The sequence below is a fragment of the Dromiciops gliroides genome, chromosome 3 (genome assembly GCF_019393635.1).
Source record: "Dromiciops gliroides isolate mDroGli1 chromosome 3, mDroGli1.pri, whole genome shotgun sequence".
NCBI classification, from domain to species: Eukaryota; Metazoa; Chordata; class Mammalia; order Microbiotheria; family Microbiotheriidae; genus Dromiciops; species Dromiciops gliroides.
In genome coordinates this window covers 576765903-576780142 of record NC_057863.1, presented here as the reverse complement: position 1 = coordinate 576780142, position 14240 = coordinate 576765903, and the positions used below count along the sequence as shown (strand labels likewise).

Sequence of the window (14240 nt, the reverse complement as noted above, 5' to 3'; positions counted from 1 at the left end):
TAGAATCATGTCTGTAACAGATTGATGCCAAAACAAACAAGTAGTATGTGGCAGAGACAGAATTTGAACCCACCATCTCTGACTCCAGATCCAGTGCTTTTTGTCACACACAAAACCAACAGAGGCATACATATACATACTATTGCCTCTTTACAATAGATCAAGTAGTTGAAGAAAACTCAGAAATAATTATAATAACAGAAAATAGGAGGATTTGGATATGTGTTCTCATTAGTATAGAAAATTCCATTTGAGGAAATTCCCTCCACCAATCCACACTGCCCACTTCTTTCCCTTTAGAGACCTCGAGTTTTGACTGGGGCACTGAGAGGTTAGGTCACTTACCCAGCTAACATAGTCAGTATGTATTAGAGGGCTGGATCTGGAGTCTTTCTGATTCCAAAGCCAGAATTCTTATCATTATACTATGCTGCCTCTAACTTGGAAAGCTATAAAAATAACAAAACAATACAAATTCTATATTGTTCCTTAAGAATTGAAAGTTGTTGTTGTTTCCTAACGATGTAGCCATTCTTAGAAACCCAAAAGAAGCTGGGGTCTAGTGGCTGTTCCAAAAGTAGTAGACACAGAAAAGATGTCACAATTTTCCTTCCATAAAGAAGCACAAAGTGAATTTAACTGTACTAGAATGTTCTCTTCACCACAGTAAAAGTTGCAGGAAGATTTTAAGGATGCAGAAAATTAGAACAGGAAACAACTTTTTTTCTGCTTTAATTTTAACAGCAATAGATATAAAGGTGGTATGGAGAAAAAGAAAATGAATCTGGTACCTTCCTTAAGAAAATAGATAGATAGATATGCATACAGACATGCATACACATATGTATATAATTATGTGTACACATGTATACATATACATATACATATATTCATACATATACATACCTGAACATGTTGCAGTTTTATGTATATGTGTGTACATGTGTGTGTGTGTGTATATACACACACACACACACACATATATATATATATATATATATGGATGGTCTAGGGACTGTGTCATTTATTTTCTGATCAAGCAAGTATCAGTAAATGAGTATTTATTAAGTACCTACTCTTTTACAGACATTGTATCCCCTAGGCTACTGGTACAGCTATTACAATGAATTCCCCAAGCACAAGGCTTTTCATGTTGTAGGTGCTCAATAATGTTTGATGAATGAATGAATGAATGAATGAATGAATGAATGAATGAATGCCTTCTGAGGTATCCTCCATAAGGGGCAATAGAATGTTAGGCATAGATTAGACAGATATTGCATTGAATTGAATTGAGTTCAATATTTACTTGCTAATTTCACTTTACCTATGTGTTGCTTTAGCCAAGCTGATGAAAAATGCTACTGCAAAATCCACCACCTAGTGATGAAGAAGCCAGGATTCTAGGTTTCTTTGTATTAATTCCTGAAAGAAAGACACTGGGGAAAAATGAGCTAGAATGAAAATTCAAGAGTTAAGGAAACAGAGAAGATGATGACATGTTAGTACACAGAAAAGCACAGATCCCCAATACATATTTACTAAACCTCTAAAAGTGAATAGCAGGAAATAATTATAGCAATAATAACAATGGTAATGGCAATGATAATGACAAACAAAGAAAATCAGCTATAAAATCCAACAATCAGTCTCAAATTGCACAAAAAGACAGCCATAATCTTATGAAAGCCTTGAAAACAGACAGGCCAGGAGAGGTAAAAAGTACACTGTGAAGTAGCTGATTCCTTAAATAGGAAACAGGTTCGGAGGTAGCTCTGAAGTCCCTATAGGAGACAGACACTGAGAATTACTCAGTGCAAAGGCAGCCCAGGATTCCTTGGCCATAATAAGAGATAAACAGGAGCAAATCCCAACCAAATAGGGTCTGAAACACAGCATGGAACAAGATTAGAGACAATGCCTAAGGAAGGTGGGGACCAGTGTTAGCCACTCTACTCAGGATAACACAAGGCTTTCCCACATGAGCTGAGAGTATAGGAATGAAGTTTTACTTAAGTCAAGTTTTCAGAATAAAAACTAAGTCTGGGAATATGAGTAAACAGAAGAAAATTTTGAATACAAGGAAATATATTTTGGACCGAGAGATAACCAGGGAGTAAATGCATAAAAACAGAGTAATTCCCCACAATTCAAATAAAAATCCTAGCCACGAGGATTCAAAAGTACATTAAGATTTGCAAAATGAATAGCTACAGAAGAAAAAATATGTTAAGGAGAATCAACCACAACACCCTGGTATACATTCTAAGTTTTTTTTTGGGGGGGTGGGGGGTGCAGGGCAATGAGGATTAAGTGACTTGTCCAGGGTCACACATCTAGTAAATTGTCTGAAGACAGATTTGAACTCAGGTCCTCCTGAATCCAAGGCTGGTGCTTTATCCACTGTGCCACCTAGTTTCCTCCATTCTAACTTCTTAAACTGTGGTTTGTGAACCTATATGGGGTTGTGTACCTGAATGTTGGGTTCACGAAAAAAATTTCAACAGCAAAATCTTAAGTGTGCTTATATTATATACGTATATACCCAAGGAAATGGAAAAAAATTTATCAGGTAAAAAGGGGTTGTGAGTGGAAAAAGTTTAAGAAACCCCAGTTTATATGACCCAAGAAACAAACACCATGAAAATTTAAATGAGTCACATAAGAAGCAATAACTTCATGAGGCAAGAAATGTTTCAATTCAACAATAGCAATTGATTTCCTCAATCAAAATATTGAAAAAAATCGACAAAATATAAGAAGTACATTAAAAACATTAACTTGGAAAAGAAAAGAAAGATAATCTAAGAATCTTAAAATCAAGACACCCCCAACAAAAACTGTCAAAACCATTTTAAAAATAAACATAAATGAAAATTGCCCACATCCCATAGAACTAGGAGACAGAGTGAAAATAGACAATGGTCAACTTCTTTTTTTTGAATAAAAGTATTTTATTATTTTCCAGTTACATATAAAAATAGTTTTCAACATTTATTTTATAAGATTTCCAATTTCAAATTTTTCTCCCTCCTTCCCCTCCCTTCCCCCCTTCCCTAGACAGCACATAATCTGATATAGGTTTTATATATATACATATATATATTATATACATATATATTTATATCTATATAATAACATCAAACATGTATCTGCATTAGTCATGTATAAGAGTAGAATCACAGCAAAAAGGAAAAACCTCAACAAAACAACAGCACCAAGAACAAAAGAAATAGTATTGTTCAATGAGCATCCATACTCCACAGTTCTTTTCTTTTCTGGATTTGGAGATCCCCTTCCACCATGAGTCCCCTGGAACTCTCCTAAACCATAGCATTGGTGAGAAGAATCTAGTCCATCACAGTTGATCAACACACAATGTTGATGATACTGTGTACAATGTTCTTCTGGTTCTGCTCATTTCACTCATCATCAGTTCATGCAAGACCTTCCAGGCTCCTGTGAACTCCTCCTGCTCATTGTTTCTTACAGCACAATAGTATTCCATTACATTCATATGCCATAACTTGTTCAGCCATTCCCCAATTGATGGGCAGCCCCTCAATTTCCAATTCCTTGCCGCCACAAAAAGAGCAGCTATAAATACTTTGTACATGTGGGTCCCTCTCCCCTTTGAATGATCCCTTCGAGAAAAAGACCCAAAAGTGGTATTGCTGGGTCAATGGGTTTGCACAGCTTTATAGCCCTTTGGGCATAATTCTAGATTGCTCTCCAGAATGGTTGGATCAGTTCACAGCTCTACCAACAATGCATTAGTGTTCCAATTTTTCCAAAGCTTCTCCAACATTTATGATTTTCCTTTTTTGTCATATCAGACAATCTGATAGGTGTCACGTGGTACCTCAAAGTTCTTTTAATTTGCACTTCTCTGATCACTAGTGATTTAGAGCATTTTTCATATGGCAATGGATAGCTTTGGTTTCTTCATCAGAAAACTGCCTGTTCATATCCTTTGACCATTTCTCAATTGGGGAATGACTTGGATTCTTATAAATTTGACTTTGTTCCTGATATATTTTAGAAATGAAGCCTTTATCAGAAGTACTGGCCATAAAATTGTTTTCCAGCTTTCTTCCTCCATTCTAATTTTTGATGCATTGCTTCTGTTTGTACAAAACCTTTTTAAATTAATGTAATCAAAATCATCCATTTTGCATTTCACAATATTCTCTCTCTCTCTTGTTTGGTCATAAACTGTTCTCCTTTCCAAAGATCTGAAAGGTAGACTATTCCTTCCTCTCCTAATTTACCTATAGCATCACCTCTTATGTCTAAATCATGTAGCAAAAGAACATTTTATTTTGTTTTGGTGAGGCAATTGGGGTTAAGTTACTTGCCCAGGGTCACACAGCTAGTAAGTGTTAAACGTCTGAGTCAGATTTGAATTCAGGTCCTCCTGAATCTAGGGCCGATGCTCTATCCACTGCACCACTTAGCTGCCTGACAATAGTCACCTTCTTGAATTCCCCAACATGAAAACTCCCAAAGCCAAACTCATCATATCCAAATTTTAGAGATTCTGGATCCCAGAAAATTACTGCAACCAGTTTAAAGAAAGAGTTCAAGAGCCAAGGAACACAATAAAGATGGATCATATATGACTTGGCAAATTCCACTATCAAGGGGATAGGAGGTCTCTGCTATTCCAAAAGGGAAAAAAAGAAATCATGGTTTTACATGAAGCATAATGTATCTGATGAAAATAAGTATAACCATATAGGGAGAAATAGACCATTAATGAAAGAATGTATTTCTAAGCAGTTCTGAGGGAAAAGACAGAATGAAATGGATACCTTTAAATCAAAATTTAAAAAATTAAAAATAAAATCAAAAGAAAGGTACACGCATTTATTTCTACAGGAAAGGAATATTTGGGGATAAATTGTTTCTATGCTAATAGGGAGAGGAGACATACAGTTCTCAGAACACATATATCTTCACGGATTGTAGAGAAAGTTAATGAAAACAAACAAAAGGTCTGATAAGATTTTTTTTTCTGATGCAATAGCCTCATGAGAGGAAAATGGGAAGGACTGTGCTATATTTGGGAGGAAAGGACAAGAAAGTAGACATAAAATAACAGGAAACAACATAATAGAGGTGCATTAATTAAAGAGTATTGAGGGGCACCTACATGGCACAGTGGATAAAGCACTGGCCCTGGATTCAGGAGAATCTGAGTTCACATCCAGCCTCAGACACTTGACACTTAATAGTTGTGTGATCTTGGGCAAGTTACTTAACCCTCATTGCCCTGCCAAAAAAAATTCTGTTCATCTGTAATAATTAAAGAGATCATAGAATTTTAGAAATGGAAGAAGTCATCTCATCTGACCTGCATGTACTTTCACATTTCACACATAAAAGAAATGACATGAGTCATAGCTAAGTAGTGCCAGAGGTAGTTTAGAACCCATGTATCCTGGCTGCTTGTTCAGTATTCTTTCCACCATAACATAAAACTTATTGGAACTTTATGAGGTCTCAGGAGTTGAGGCATCCAGAGGAAGAAAGTGATATTCTCTTGTACTGGACAATGTATAGAGTATTGAGACATAGAGGAAGATGTTGGAGGAATAGGGAGTTGACAGATCTAGTTTTCATCTGAAGCAAACAATTATCTCTCATAAAAACACAACATATAATTATATTAAGCTCAACAGGGAAATAGGAAAAATGGGAAGATAGGAAAGGGGTTTAAGAGGAAAGGAAGGAGGTATAAAGTAATATTCATAATAAGATATGTTATAGGGGGAAGCATGAATATGGAATTAAAAACTATAACCTGCGATTGGTGGTAGGGAAAGGAGAAGAGAATAGGGCCAATGGAAAAGAAATAAAGCAATTCATTTATAGAAGGATAGTGTGGGCCAACTCTTTTAACACCTTATATATAAAGAGGGGGGTGAAGGAAAAAAAAACACAAGAAGATAGAATGGAGAAAAATTTATGATTAACAATTATCACCAAGAATCACATGGAATGAGTTCATCCATAAAAGAAAAGTAGAAGGAAATAGGAATCTCTAGCTCTCAGCATAATGAATAATGAGATAATTGCATTACCTGAGCTCAACTTCTTCATCTGGTTGGAGCCTCAATCTTCAGTTTCTCATCCACCTTCCAACACATGTGGATCAATAAGAAGGAGTAGGATGTATCTGGACCCTCCATGACAAATGATTCTAAATAGACTGTTATGTTTTGTTGCTATTTTTTGCTACTGCTATTTTTATCAAAGGGTGTGATATGAGAATTGTCCCCCAAAAGAAATGATTAACTTTTTTTTTTGTTATTTGAATAATGATTTAAACCTGGAACAGTGAAGGTAATAAGCAGTCTAAGTATACTTGAGGCAAGCATGTCCAAAATTCTATACTGTAGCTTCAGGACTCTGTAATTTTTTAAAAATGTATTCCAAATAGTATATAATGCTTTGCTACAGGGGTTTAATTCCCTCTATGAAGGTTTAACTACTCTACACTGTGATGAGTAAAATCTAATGTGTGTGTGTCCTTACCTGTCCCCCTCACCCCTGCCCAGTGTGAGGGGGAATCTAGCTAAGGTTTACTTATAAACTAGAATTGTCAGCACCAGGTTTTGGTATTAAGCATTTAATAAAGAATAAAGAGAATACATGTAGTACAGAGAGTACAGAAAGAAAAAGCCTTATCTACCTTAGGGTTAAGACTGGCCCTCTTCTTCTAATCTCCTCTCTGCTACTAACCCGAGGTTCAGGAAAAAAAGATGCCAGAGCTAGGGAGCCAACCTCCCTTCCTACTTCCTGTCTCCCTCCCCAAAAGGGGCCATCCTTCAAACTGATTGATTGAAGGTGGTTGCATGTTGATTTTGTAGTCCACAGCCTCTGAGAACAATACTCCACTCAGAGCTGGCCAGGTGTGGTCTGAATTTACTTAACCTTAAGTAGGTTCTCAGTCAGTCTCACCTAATTCAATCAATTCCAAAACAATCTTCAGGTGGGGCCCCTGGGCATCTGCCAAATCCCATTATTTTCTCACAACACAAAAGTACTACTTATATTGATTCAGATGAGGAATGGTGGAGGGAAGCAGTACATATAAATTATGTGATCCTTTTTAAAAAAAAATGTATCTTGCACCTAAATACTTGTCTCTTTTAAAAAATATATCAGAGTTGTAATGCCCCTCAACTATTTATCCCTGACAACTCAACAGAGATATGAATTAGTACTTTAAAGACTAGAGGGAATTCTGTGAGACTGATCCCAATGCTTGGGGGAGGGAAAGAGCTTTACCTACACCGTGACTTAAAAGCAGTTCAAATAACAGCACACATTTTAAAGGGAGGAAAGAGCACAATCTAAAAAAGTTAATTAAAAAATACATTTTAGGGGCAGCTAGGTGATGCAGTGGCTAGAGCACTGGCCCTGGAGTCAGAAGTACCTGAGTTCAAATCCGACCTCAGACACTTAACACTTACTAGCTGTGTGACCCTGGGCAAGTCACTTAACCCCAACTTCCTCACTAAAAAAAAAAAAAACACATTTTAAATGTTAAGATTTTCAGAGACTTAAAATGAGCATATACAAAATATATACTTCAGAGATACTAAAAAAGACAGAGGTAGCAATCACAATTTCATGAAAGTTTATTATAAATAAAGGCATGATAAAAAGTCATAGGGAAGTTACATCATTATTAAATATCAATTCCATATCAATCCTCTCTCTCTCTCTCCCTCTCTTTCTCTCTCTCTCTCTCTCTCTCTCTCTCTCTCTCTCTATATATATATATATATATATATATATATATGTATGTATGTATGTATGTATACTAAATAATCTACTATAGAAATTATTTAAAGATTTATTAAATTGCAGAAATATATGTAAAACTACAATGGACCACCTCAATTTATACATCTCTGACCTAAACAAATCTCATAAAAGATAAACAGTAAGTTACAGATATCAATAGAATTAAGAAAAATAGAAATGATAGATAAATGGCAATTGTTGAATATCAGAGCATCATTTACCCATTTCTCAGTTGTGTATGAAACTTTTACTAAAAATAATCATATATTGGAATGCAAAACTTTATTAGAAATGAAAAAAAACAGAAATACATTTTAAAATTTCCATTAGTACATAGTTTACAATAAGAAAATAAGGGACCTTTCCAAAGTGGAGAAAGAAATCTGTGGACCAACATTCTTAATATCTATTGATTCATATACACACATACAAATATACATACATATATACATAAATGTAATTAGCTTCTAATAACATATTTTTAAAGATTATACACTATGACCAAGTTGGATTTATGTCAAAAATGCAAGATTTGTCCAATATAAGGGGAACTTTAAGGTCATATTAATTAAAAAATAAATAGAAAACAAAACAAATCATGGCTCTATCAATAGATTGGCAGTTCATTGCTGAAATGGGAGCTTATGTCAGTCTATTGAAAAACAACAATATTGAGGGCATGATTCTTTTTATTGAGCTGTCTAGAAGATGTATCTTCTCCATTAACAAACTCATCTGAATTGCCAGAAATAAATGTGTGGTTGTCATTAGAGTGGACAAATAAAAAGGATATATTGATTTGTCAAAAAGAAGAGTTTCTCCAGAAGAAGAAATCAAATGTGAAGACCAATCCACCAAATCCAAAACTGTTTATAGGATCCTTCACCATGTTGCTGAGGAGTTAAAGTACAATAAAGATGAGAAGCTGGAGAGCCTATTCCAGAGAATGGCCTCGGGCTTCCATGACAAATACAAGAGAGCAGGATATGGTGCCTATGATATATTTAAATGTTCAGTCTCAGACCCTTCAATCCTGGATGGACTGGACTTGAATGAAGATGAAAGACGAGTGGGGATTGATAACGTAAATAGGTGCTTGACTCCATAAGCTATCAAAATCAGAGCTGATATAGATGTGACTAGTTATGGTTATGAGGGTATTGATGCTGTAAAAGAAGCTCTGGAAACAGGTTTGAGTTGTTCCACAGAAAACATGCCCAACAAGATTAACCTTATGGCACCTCCTTAATATGTGATGACTACAACAACCCTAGAGAGAAGAGCAGGCCTATCTGTCCTTAATCAGGCTATGGCTGTCATCAAAGAAAAGATTGAGTAGAAGAGAGGTGTCTTCAATGTTCAAATGGAGCCCAAAGTGGCCCCAGACACAGATGAAACTGAACATGCAAGACAACTGGAGAGGCTTGAGAGGGAAAATGTTGAAGTGGATGAAGATGCTATTGCTGAAGAAATGGAAGCCAAAACCGAAGATTAACTTTTCAGGAATACTTACCTGACTGGAAGAACACAGACCAGTCCTTCTTGGCTTAGACACCCTAGACTTGAAAGTTTTCCAGTAATGAAAACTTCAAAGATGAATATTTTGTATTTCAGAGTATTTAAATGTTTCAACAGACCAGCATATGAAATGCCCTCCCAAATGGTCGTTACTCTTTTCATAATTCTCTTATATCACTCTCATTCATTTTCCTATTTTTTCTTTTATCTCTCTGATTTTTTTGAAGAAAATATTTTCAGATCTTTTATGAATCACCTCAAATTAACATTTGTTCTCTTCCACTCTTTCCCACATAAGTAATTAAGGTCTTTCCACAGTTTACATAAAACTGTCTCATATGATAATAACTTCTTTTTTAAAATAATAAATATTTTTTAATTCTAGTTTTGAGTTCTGAAGTTTATCCCTCCTTCCTTCCCTCCCCTTCACCCTCCTGGGGGCAGTAAGCAATCAGATGTATGTTATCCATGTACAATTATGTAAAACATTACTATATTAAGTATTTTGTACAAGAAAACTTGAATAAAAGAAACAATAAAAGGAAGGGAAAATACCATGCTTCCATCTGTGTTCAATCAATACCAGTTCTTTCTTTGGAGGTCAATAGTATGTTTCATCATTACTTCTTTGCGATTGTCTTGAAGTATTATATTGCTGAGAATAGTTAAGTCATTCACAGTTCATCAAATGATATTGATGTCTCTGTGCACAATGTTCTCTTGGTTCTGCTCACTTCACTACACATCAGTTCATATAAGTCTTTTCAGGCCTTTCTGAAATCATCTTGCTTGTCATTTCTTATAGCACAATAATAATCCATCACCATCATATACCACACAATTGATGGGCAGTCCTTTGATTTCTAATTCTTAGCCACCCCAAAATTATTTTTATATTATTATTTATTTATTTATTTATTTATTTATTTATTTATTTATTTATTTATTTATTTATTTATTTATTTATTTATTTATTTTTAAATTCCTTTTTGAGCTCTTCCATTCATTCTTTTTGGGGTTGAGACTAATTCCTATTTTCTTTGGGTCTTTGCCCATGGGTGTTTTAATATTGTTGTACTCCTCTGAGTTTGTGTCTTGATCTTCCCTGTCACCATAACTTTCTATGATCTTTTGTTGCTGTTTTGTTTTTTGTTCATCTTTTCCAACTTTTTCCTTCCTTTTAAATTTGAACTCTGCTCCTGGAGTGGAAAGGGCACTATTCCAAATTTCTTGTGCCAGGGGCTGCAGGCCCTGGCTATTTACATTGTGCTGCACTGTGTTGCCCTAATGTCCACATGGAACCCTCATCTGCTGTTGTGCCGAGGAAGTTGGGTGGGGTTGGGCTGGTGTTGTTGGGGGTGATAGGGGTCTGACAGCTTAGCTGGTACTGAGACAATGCACATGTGATGTCCCAATGATAGTGTCTGTTCATGTGGGGGATATGGGCTTTTGCATCTTCCTGTTTGCCTGGCACTTGTGTCTGCCCATTTGCCTCACTAAGCCGAAGCACATGGGGTCCCATTGATGATGTTTATTCCACCATGCTGAGATTCAGGACCTCCTACTGGCTTGCTGCTAGTTTGCCAATGCTTCTTGTCCTGGATTGTGCTCCCCTTTTGCCCCTAGTGAAACACCTTTTTTGCCAACCTTCCACATTTCTTAGGCTAGAAGATTATTTCACCTTGTAATTTTGCTAGTTCTGCTGCTCCAGTATTCATTTTTGGGTGCTATATTATGGTTGTTTTGAGGTAAATATGGATAGGTTATGGCAATTACCTGCATACTCCACAATCTTAGCTACCAGAATATAAAGCACTTTAATATTTTTTTTAAATTTTATTCTCACATCAATCCTGGAAGTTAAGTTCTATTATTTTTCTCCATTTTAAACATAAAAATAAAGGAAAATAGAGGTTCACTGACTTAATTAAGGTCACAAAACTAGTAAGTTCTGAGTCTGGATTTGATTTCAGGCCTTCCTAACTCCATATCCAAAATTCTATCCACTGTACCATCCATCTAGCTACCCAATGCCCACCCAAATCCATATAGCACTAAACAGAAAACTATTGATCCTTTGAAGGCATTCCTGAGTTATATTTTGTTAAAAATAATGAATACTAGTCTCTATGAATATAAGTACTACACAATGACTATTGTTTTGGTCTCTGATCCAAGGGTTCTGTTTATTGAGATATGGGTTGACAGTCAACTTATCCTTATGTAATTGGATACTGATTTCACAAAGTGGAAGTCTGAGCATTGCCATTTTATCCATGGTAAACAACACAGGCCTACCTGATCCATCCAATTTTTCCACTGAGGGGAATTCTGAGGACATGCCAGGTGGAGGGGTAAGTTGATGAGTGGTCCAACATCTTTCTTTCTTTCTTCCTTTCTTCCTTTCTTTCTTCCTTTCTTTCTTTCTTTCTTTCTTTCTTTCTTTCTTTCTTTCTTTCTTTCTTTCTTTCTTTCTTTCTTCCTTTCATCATTATTCATTCATTCTGCAAACATTTATTCATCAATTGATGTATGTAATGTGCTATGTAAGACACTAGAGGTACTACAAATATAAATATAATTTTCTGCCTTTTTTCAAAAAGTTTATGTACTAGTACAAAGGAAAATATGCACATTTGTAGATATACTTCCAATTAAAATAAGAATGAATTAGTATACAAAGATCTATGAGATAACAATACTAATAATGACAACTAAGTTTTAATTAGGCCCTTTAAGTTGGCAAAGCATTTCACTACACTTGTATTTGTGATCAGATTAAGGAGAAATTTCTATTTTCTATGTGTATCAAATAGGACTCAATGGGATATATGGCATTTGGAAGAATAAGAGGGCAATGGGCTTGGAATATAGGAGTTAGGTATTTCAGGTCTAGGTAAAAGCATGAGGAAAGATACAAAAACAAGAAAGCATGAGGTACATGCAATCCTGTTTGGCTAGGGTGTAGGACAAATGAGAGAAGGGCATTGGATAAGTTAGGAAAACTGTGATAAAATATTATGGTAGAAGGCCTTGTACACCAGGCTGAGTAATTTAGACTTGATTTATCAGATCATGGGCCTCCATTAAAAACTCTTGAGCAACTGAAGAGAGAACAATACTAGTCATAAATGAGTAATATCTTAATTGTCACAGAATAGATAATTAGGCCATGGCTCCAATTTTGGCAACCTGTAGTCTCAAATTTTTACTTGACATTCAGTGATTATTCCCTAGAATTGAGGTAGAATTTCATGCCATTCTTATGAATGGAATTTTTTGAAAAAATTAATAATAAGCTTGTGTCCACTCTAACAAAAGAGTATATTGTATATATATATATATATGTGTATGTGCATTGTGTGTATGTGTATATTATATGTGTGTGCACATGTGTATATGTATGTATACATATATAATATATATGCATATGTATACCATATATACAATAAGAATACTTTGTGTTCTTAATAATATAATGACATTCCATTTCTTTAGAGTGGTGATACCCTATCAATGTCTACCAAAAAAGACAATACACACTAAGCCACTATTGTGGGAGCAACATGGAATTAAGCTAATAAAACAACTATGATGGCTCTACTTTTGACTCAGAGACTCCATAGCTAGATAAGCACACTTCCCAAATCGGTAAAACTTAGTAAGCTACCAAAAGTAAACAGATTGTCTGCCACAACTCCATTTTGTTCTTTCTCTCCTTTCTTCTATTCCTTTGGCATTGCTTCTCATATTTTTCTCTACTTTCCTATGGAATTATTTTGAAAGGGATGGTGAGGTAGGGCTTATCAAAAGGTGTGTTTATCTGTGTCAATGAAGGTTTGAATGGGGCACATAGTAGAATTTAGAACTATAAGGGAATCTTTTTTTTTTTTTTTTGGTAAGGCAATTGGGGTTAAGTGACTAGCCCAGGGTCACACAGCTAGTGAGTGTCAAGTGTCTGAGACTGGATTTGAACTCAGGTCCTCTTGAATCTAGAGCCAGTGTTCTATCCACTGTACCACCTAGCTGCCCCTATAAGGGAATCTTTAAAGATTATCTAGTCCAACTTGCTCATTTTATAAATGAGGGAACTAAGGTACAGAGAGGTGACTTGACCAAGGTCACACAAGTATTAGAAAATCACAGAATCTCAGAAATGGAAGTGCATCAAAATTTATTGGTCTAACCTATAAAAAGTAGTAAATAGTAGAGATGGGATTTGAACCCTGTTCCCCAAATATTAAATTAATTATTCTTTCTCCTAAACTTCTCTTCTATCTCTTTTGTTATTTTATTGTGCATTCTCAAGCACAGAGTGAAATGTTGGTTCTTCCACAAAAGAACCATAAAAATGAAATTTCCATGTCTTACAGGTTCCTGTGTATGCTTGGAGTTCAGAAACTCAGGGGATAATCCTTAGTTCTTTCTTCTATGGAACTCTAATTTCATTTGTCCCAAATGGCTATTTAGCTGGAATACTTGGAGCACGGAAGTCATTGGCAATTGGATTGTTAATGACCTCCCTTCTGACCATCTTAATACCATTTGCTGCAGCTCAGGGAGTGCCTTGCATCATCCTGACCCGGGTAACACATGGCATCTTTCAGGTATCAAGATATTTTCTAATTTACCCTAACAAGAATGTAATATTATTCGATTCCATTCAGAGATCAAAGACTGTGCTAATATTTATTTTCACTCAAGGGATTTGCAATTTCATCTTTACCTTGTTTTTGGAGGAAATGGGCTCCCCCCCTGGAACGTAACCTGCTCTGTGGAATTTCTACCTGTGGTAAGGACCCATAATTACACAAACTGCATTGCATTTCCATCCCCTCTAACTCTTTATCCGATGTCTTGGTCACTAGAACAAAGAAGTCTTAAATTTGGCAGTCTGAAGCCTG

General features: G+C 35.5%; 1 protein-coding gene and 1 pseudogene across 2 annotated transcripts in view; both read left to right on the top strand.

The window, feature by feature from the left end:
* The window catches only part of LOC122750624 (probable small intestine urate exporter), a 273683-nt gene that overhangs the window by 223990 nt on the left and 35453 nt on the right, over window positions 1–14240 (top strand). Inside the window, exons 1-3 of one of the 2 annotated variants that reach the window (XM_043997376.1) lie at window positions 11582–11690; window positions 13710–13943; window positions 14041–14128. In XM_043997376.1, coding sequence (XP_043853311.1) covers window positions 11613–11690; window positions 13710–13943; window positions 14041–14128 — 400 coding nt within the window. In that variant the 5' untranslated portion in view covers window positions 11582–11612. Of the gene's footprint in view, window positions 1–11581; window positions 11691–13709; window positions 13944–14040; window positions 14129–14240 lie in introns of those variants that run through there. The other variant, XM_043997377.1, reaches the window with a different exon arrangement.
* Window positions 8417–9313, top strand: LOC122746196 (annotated as a pseudogene).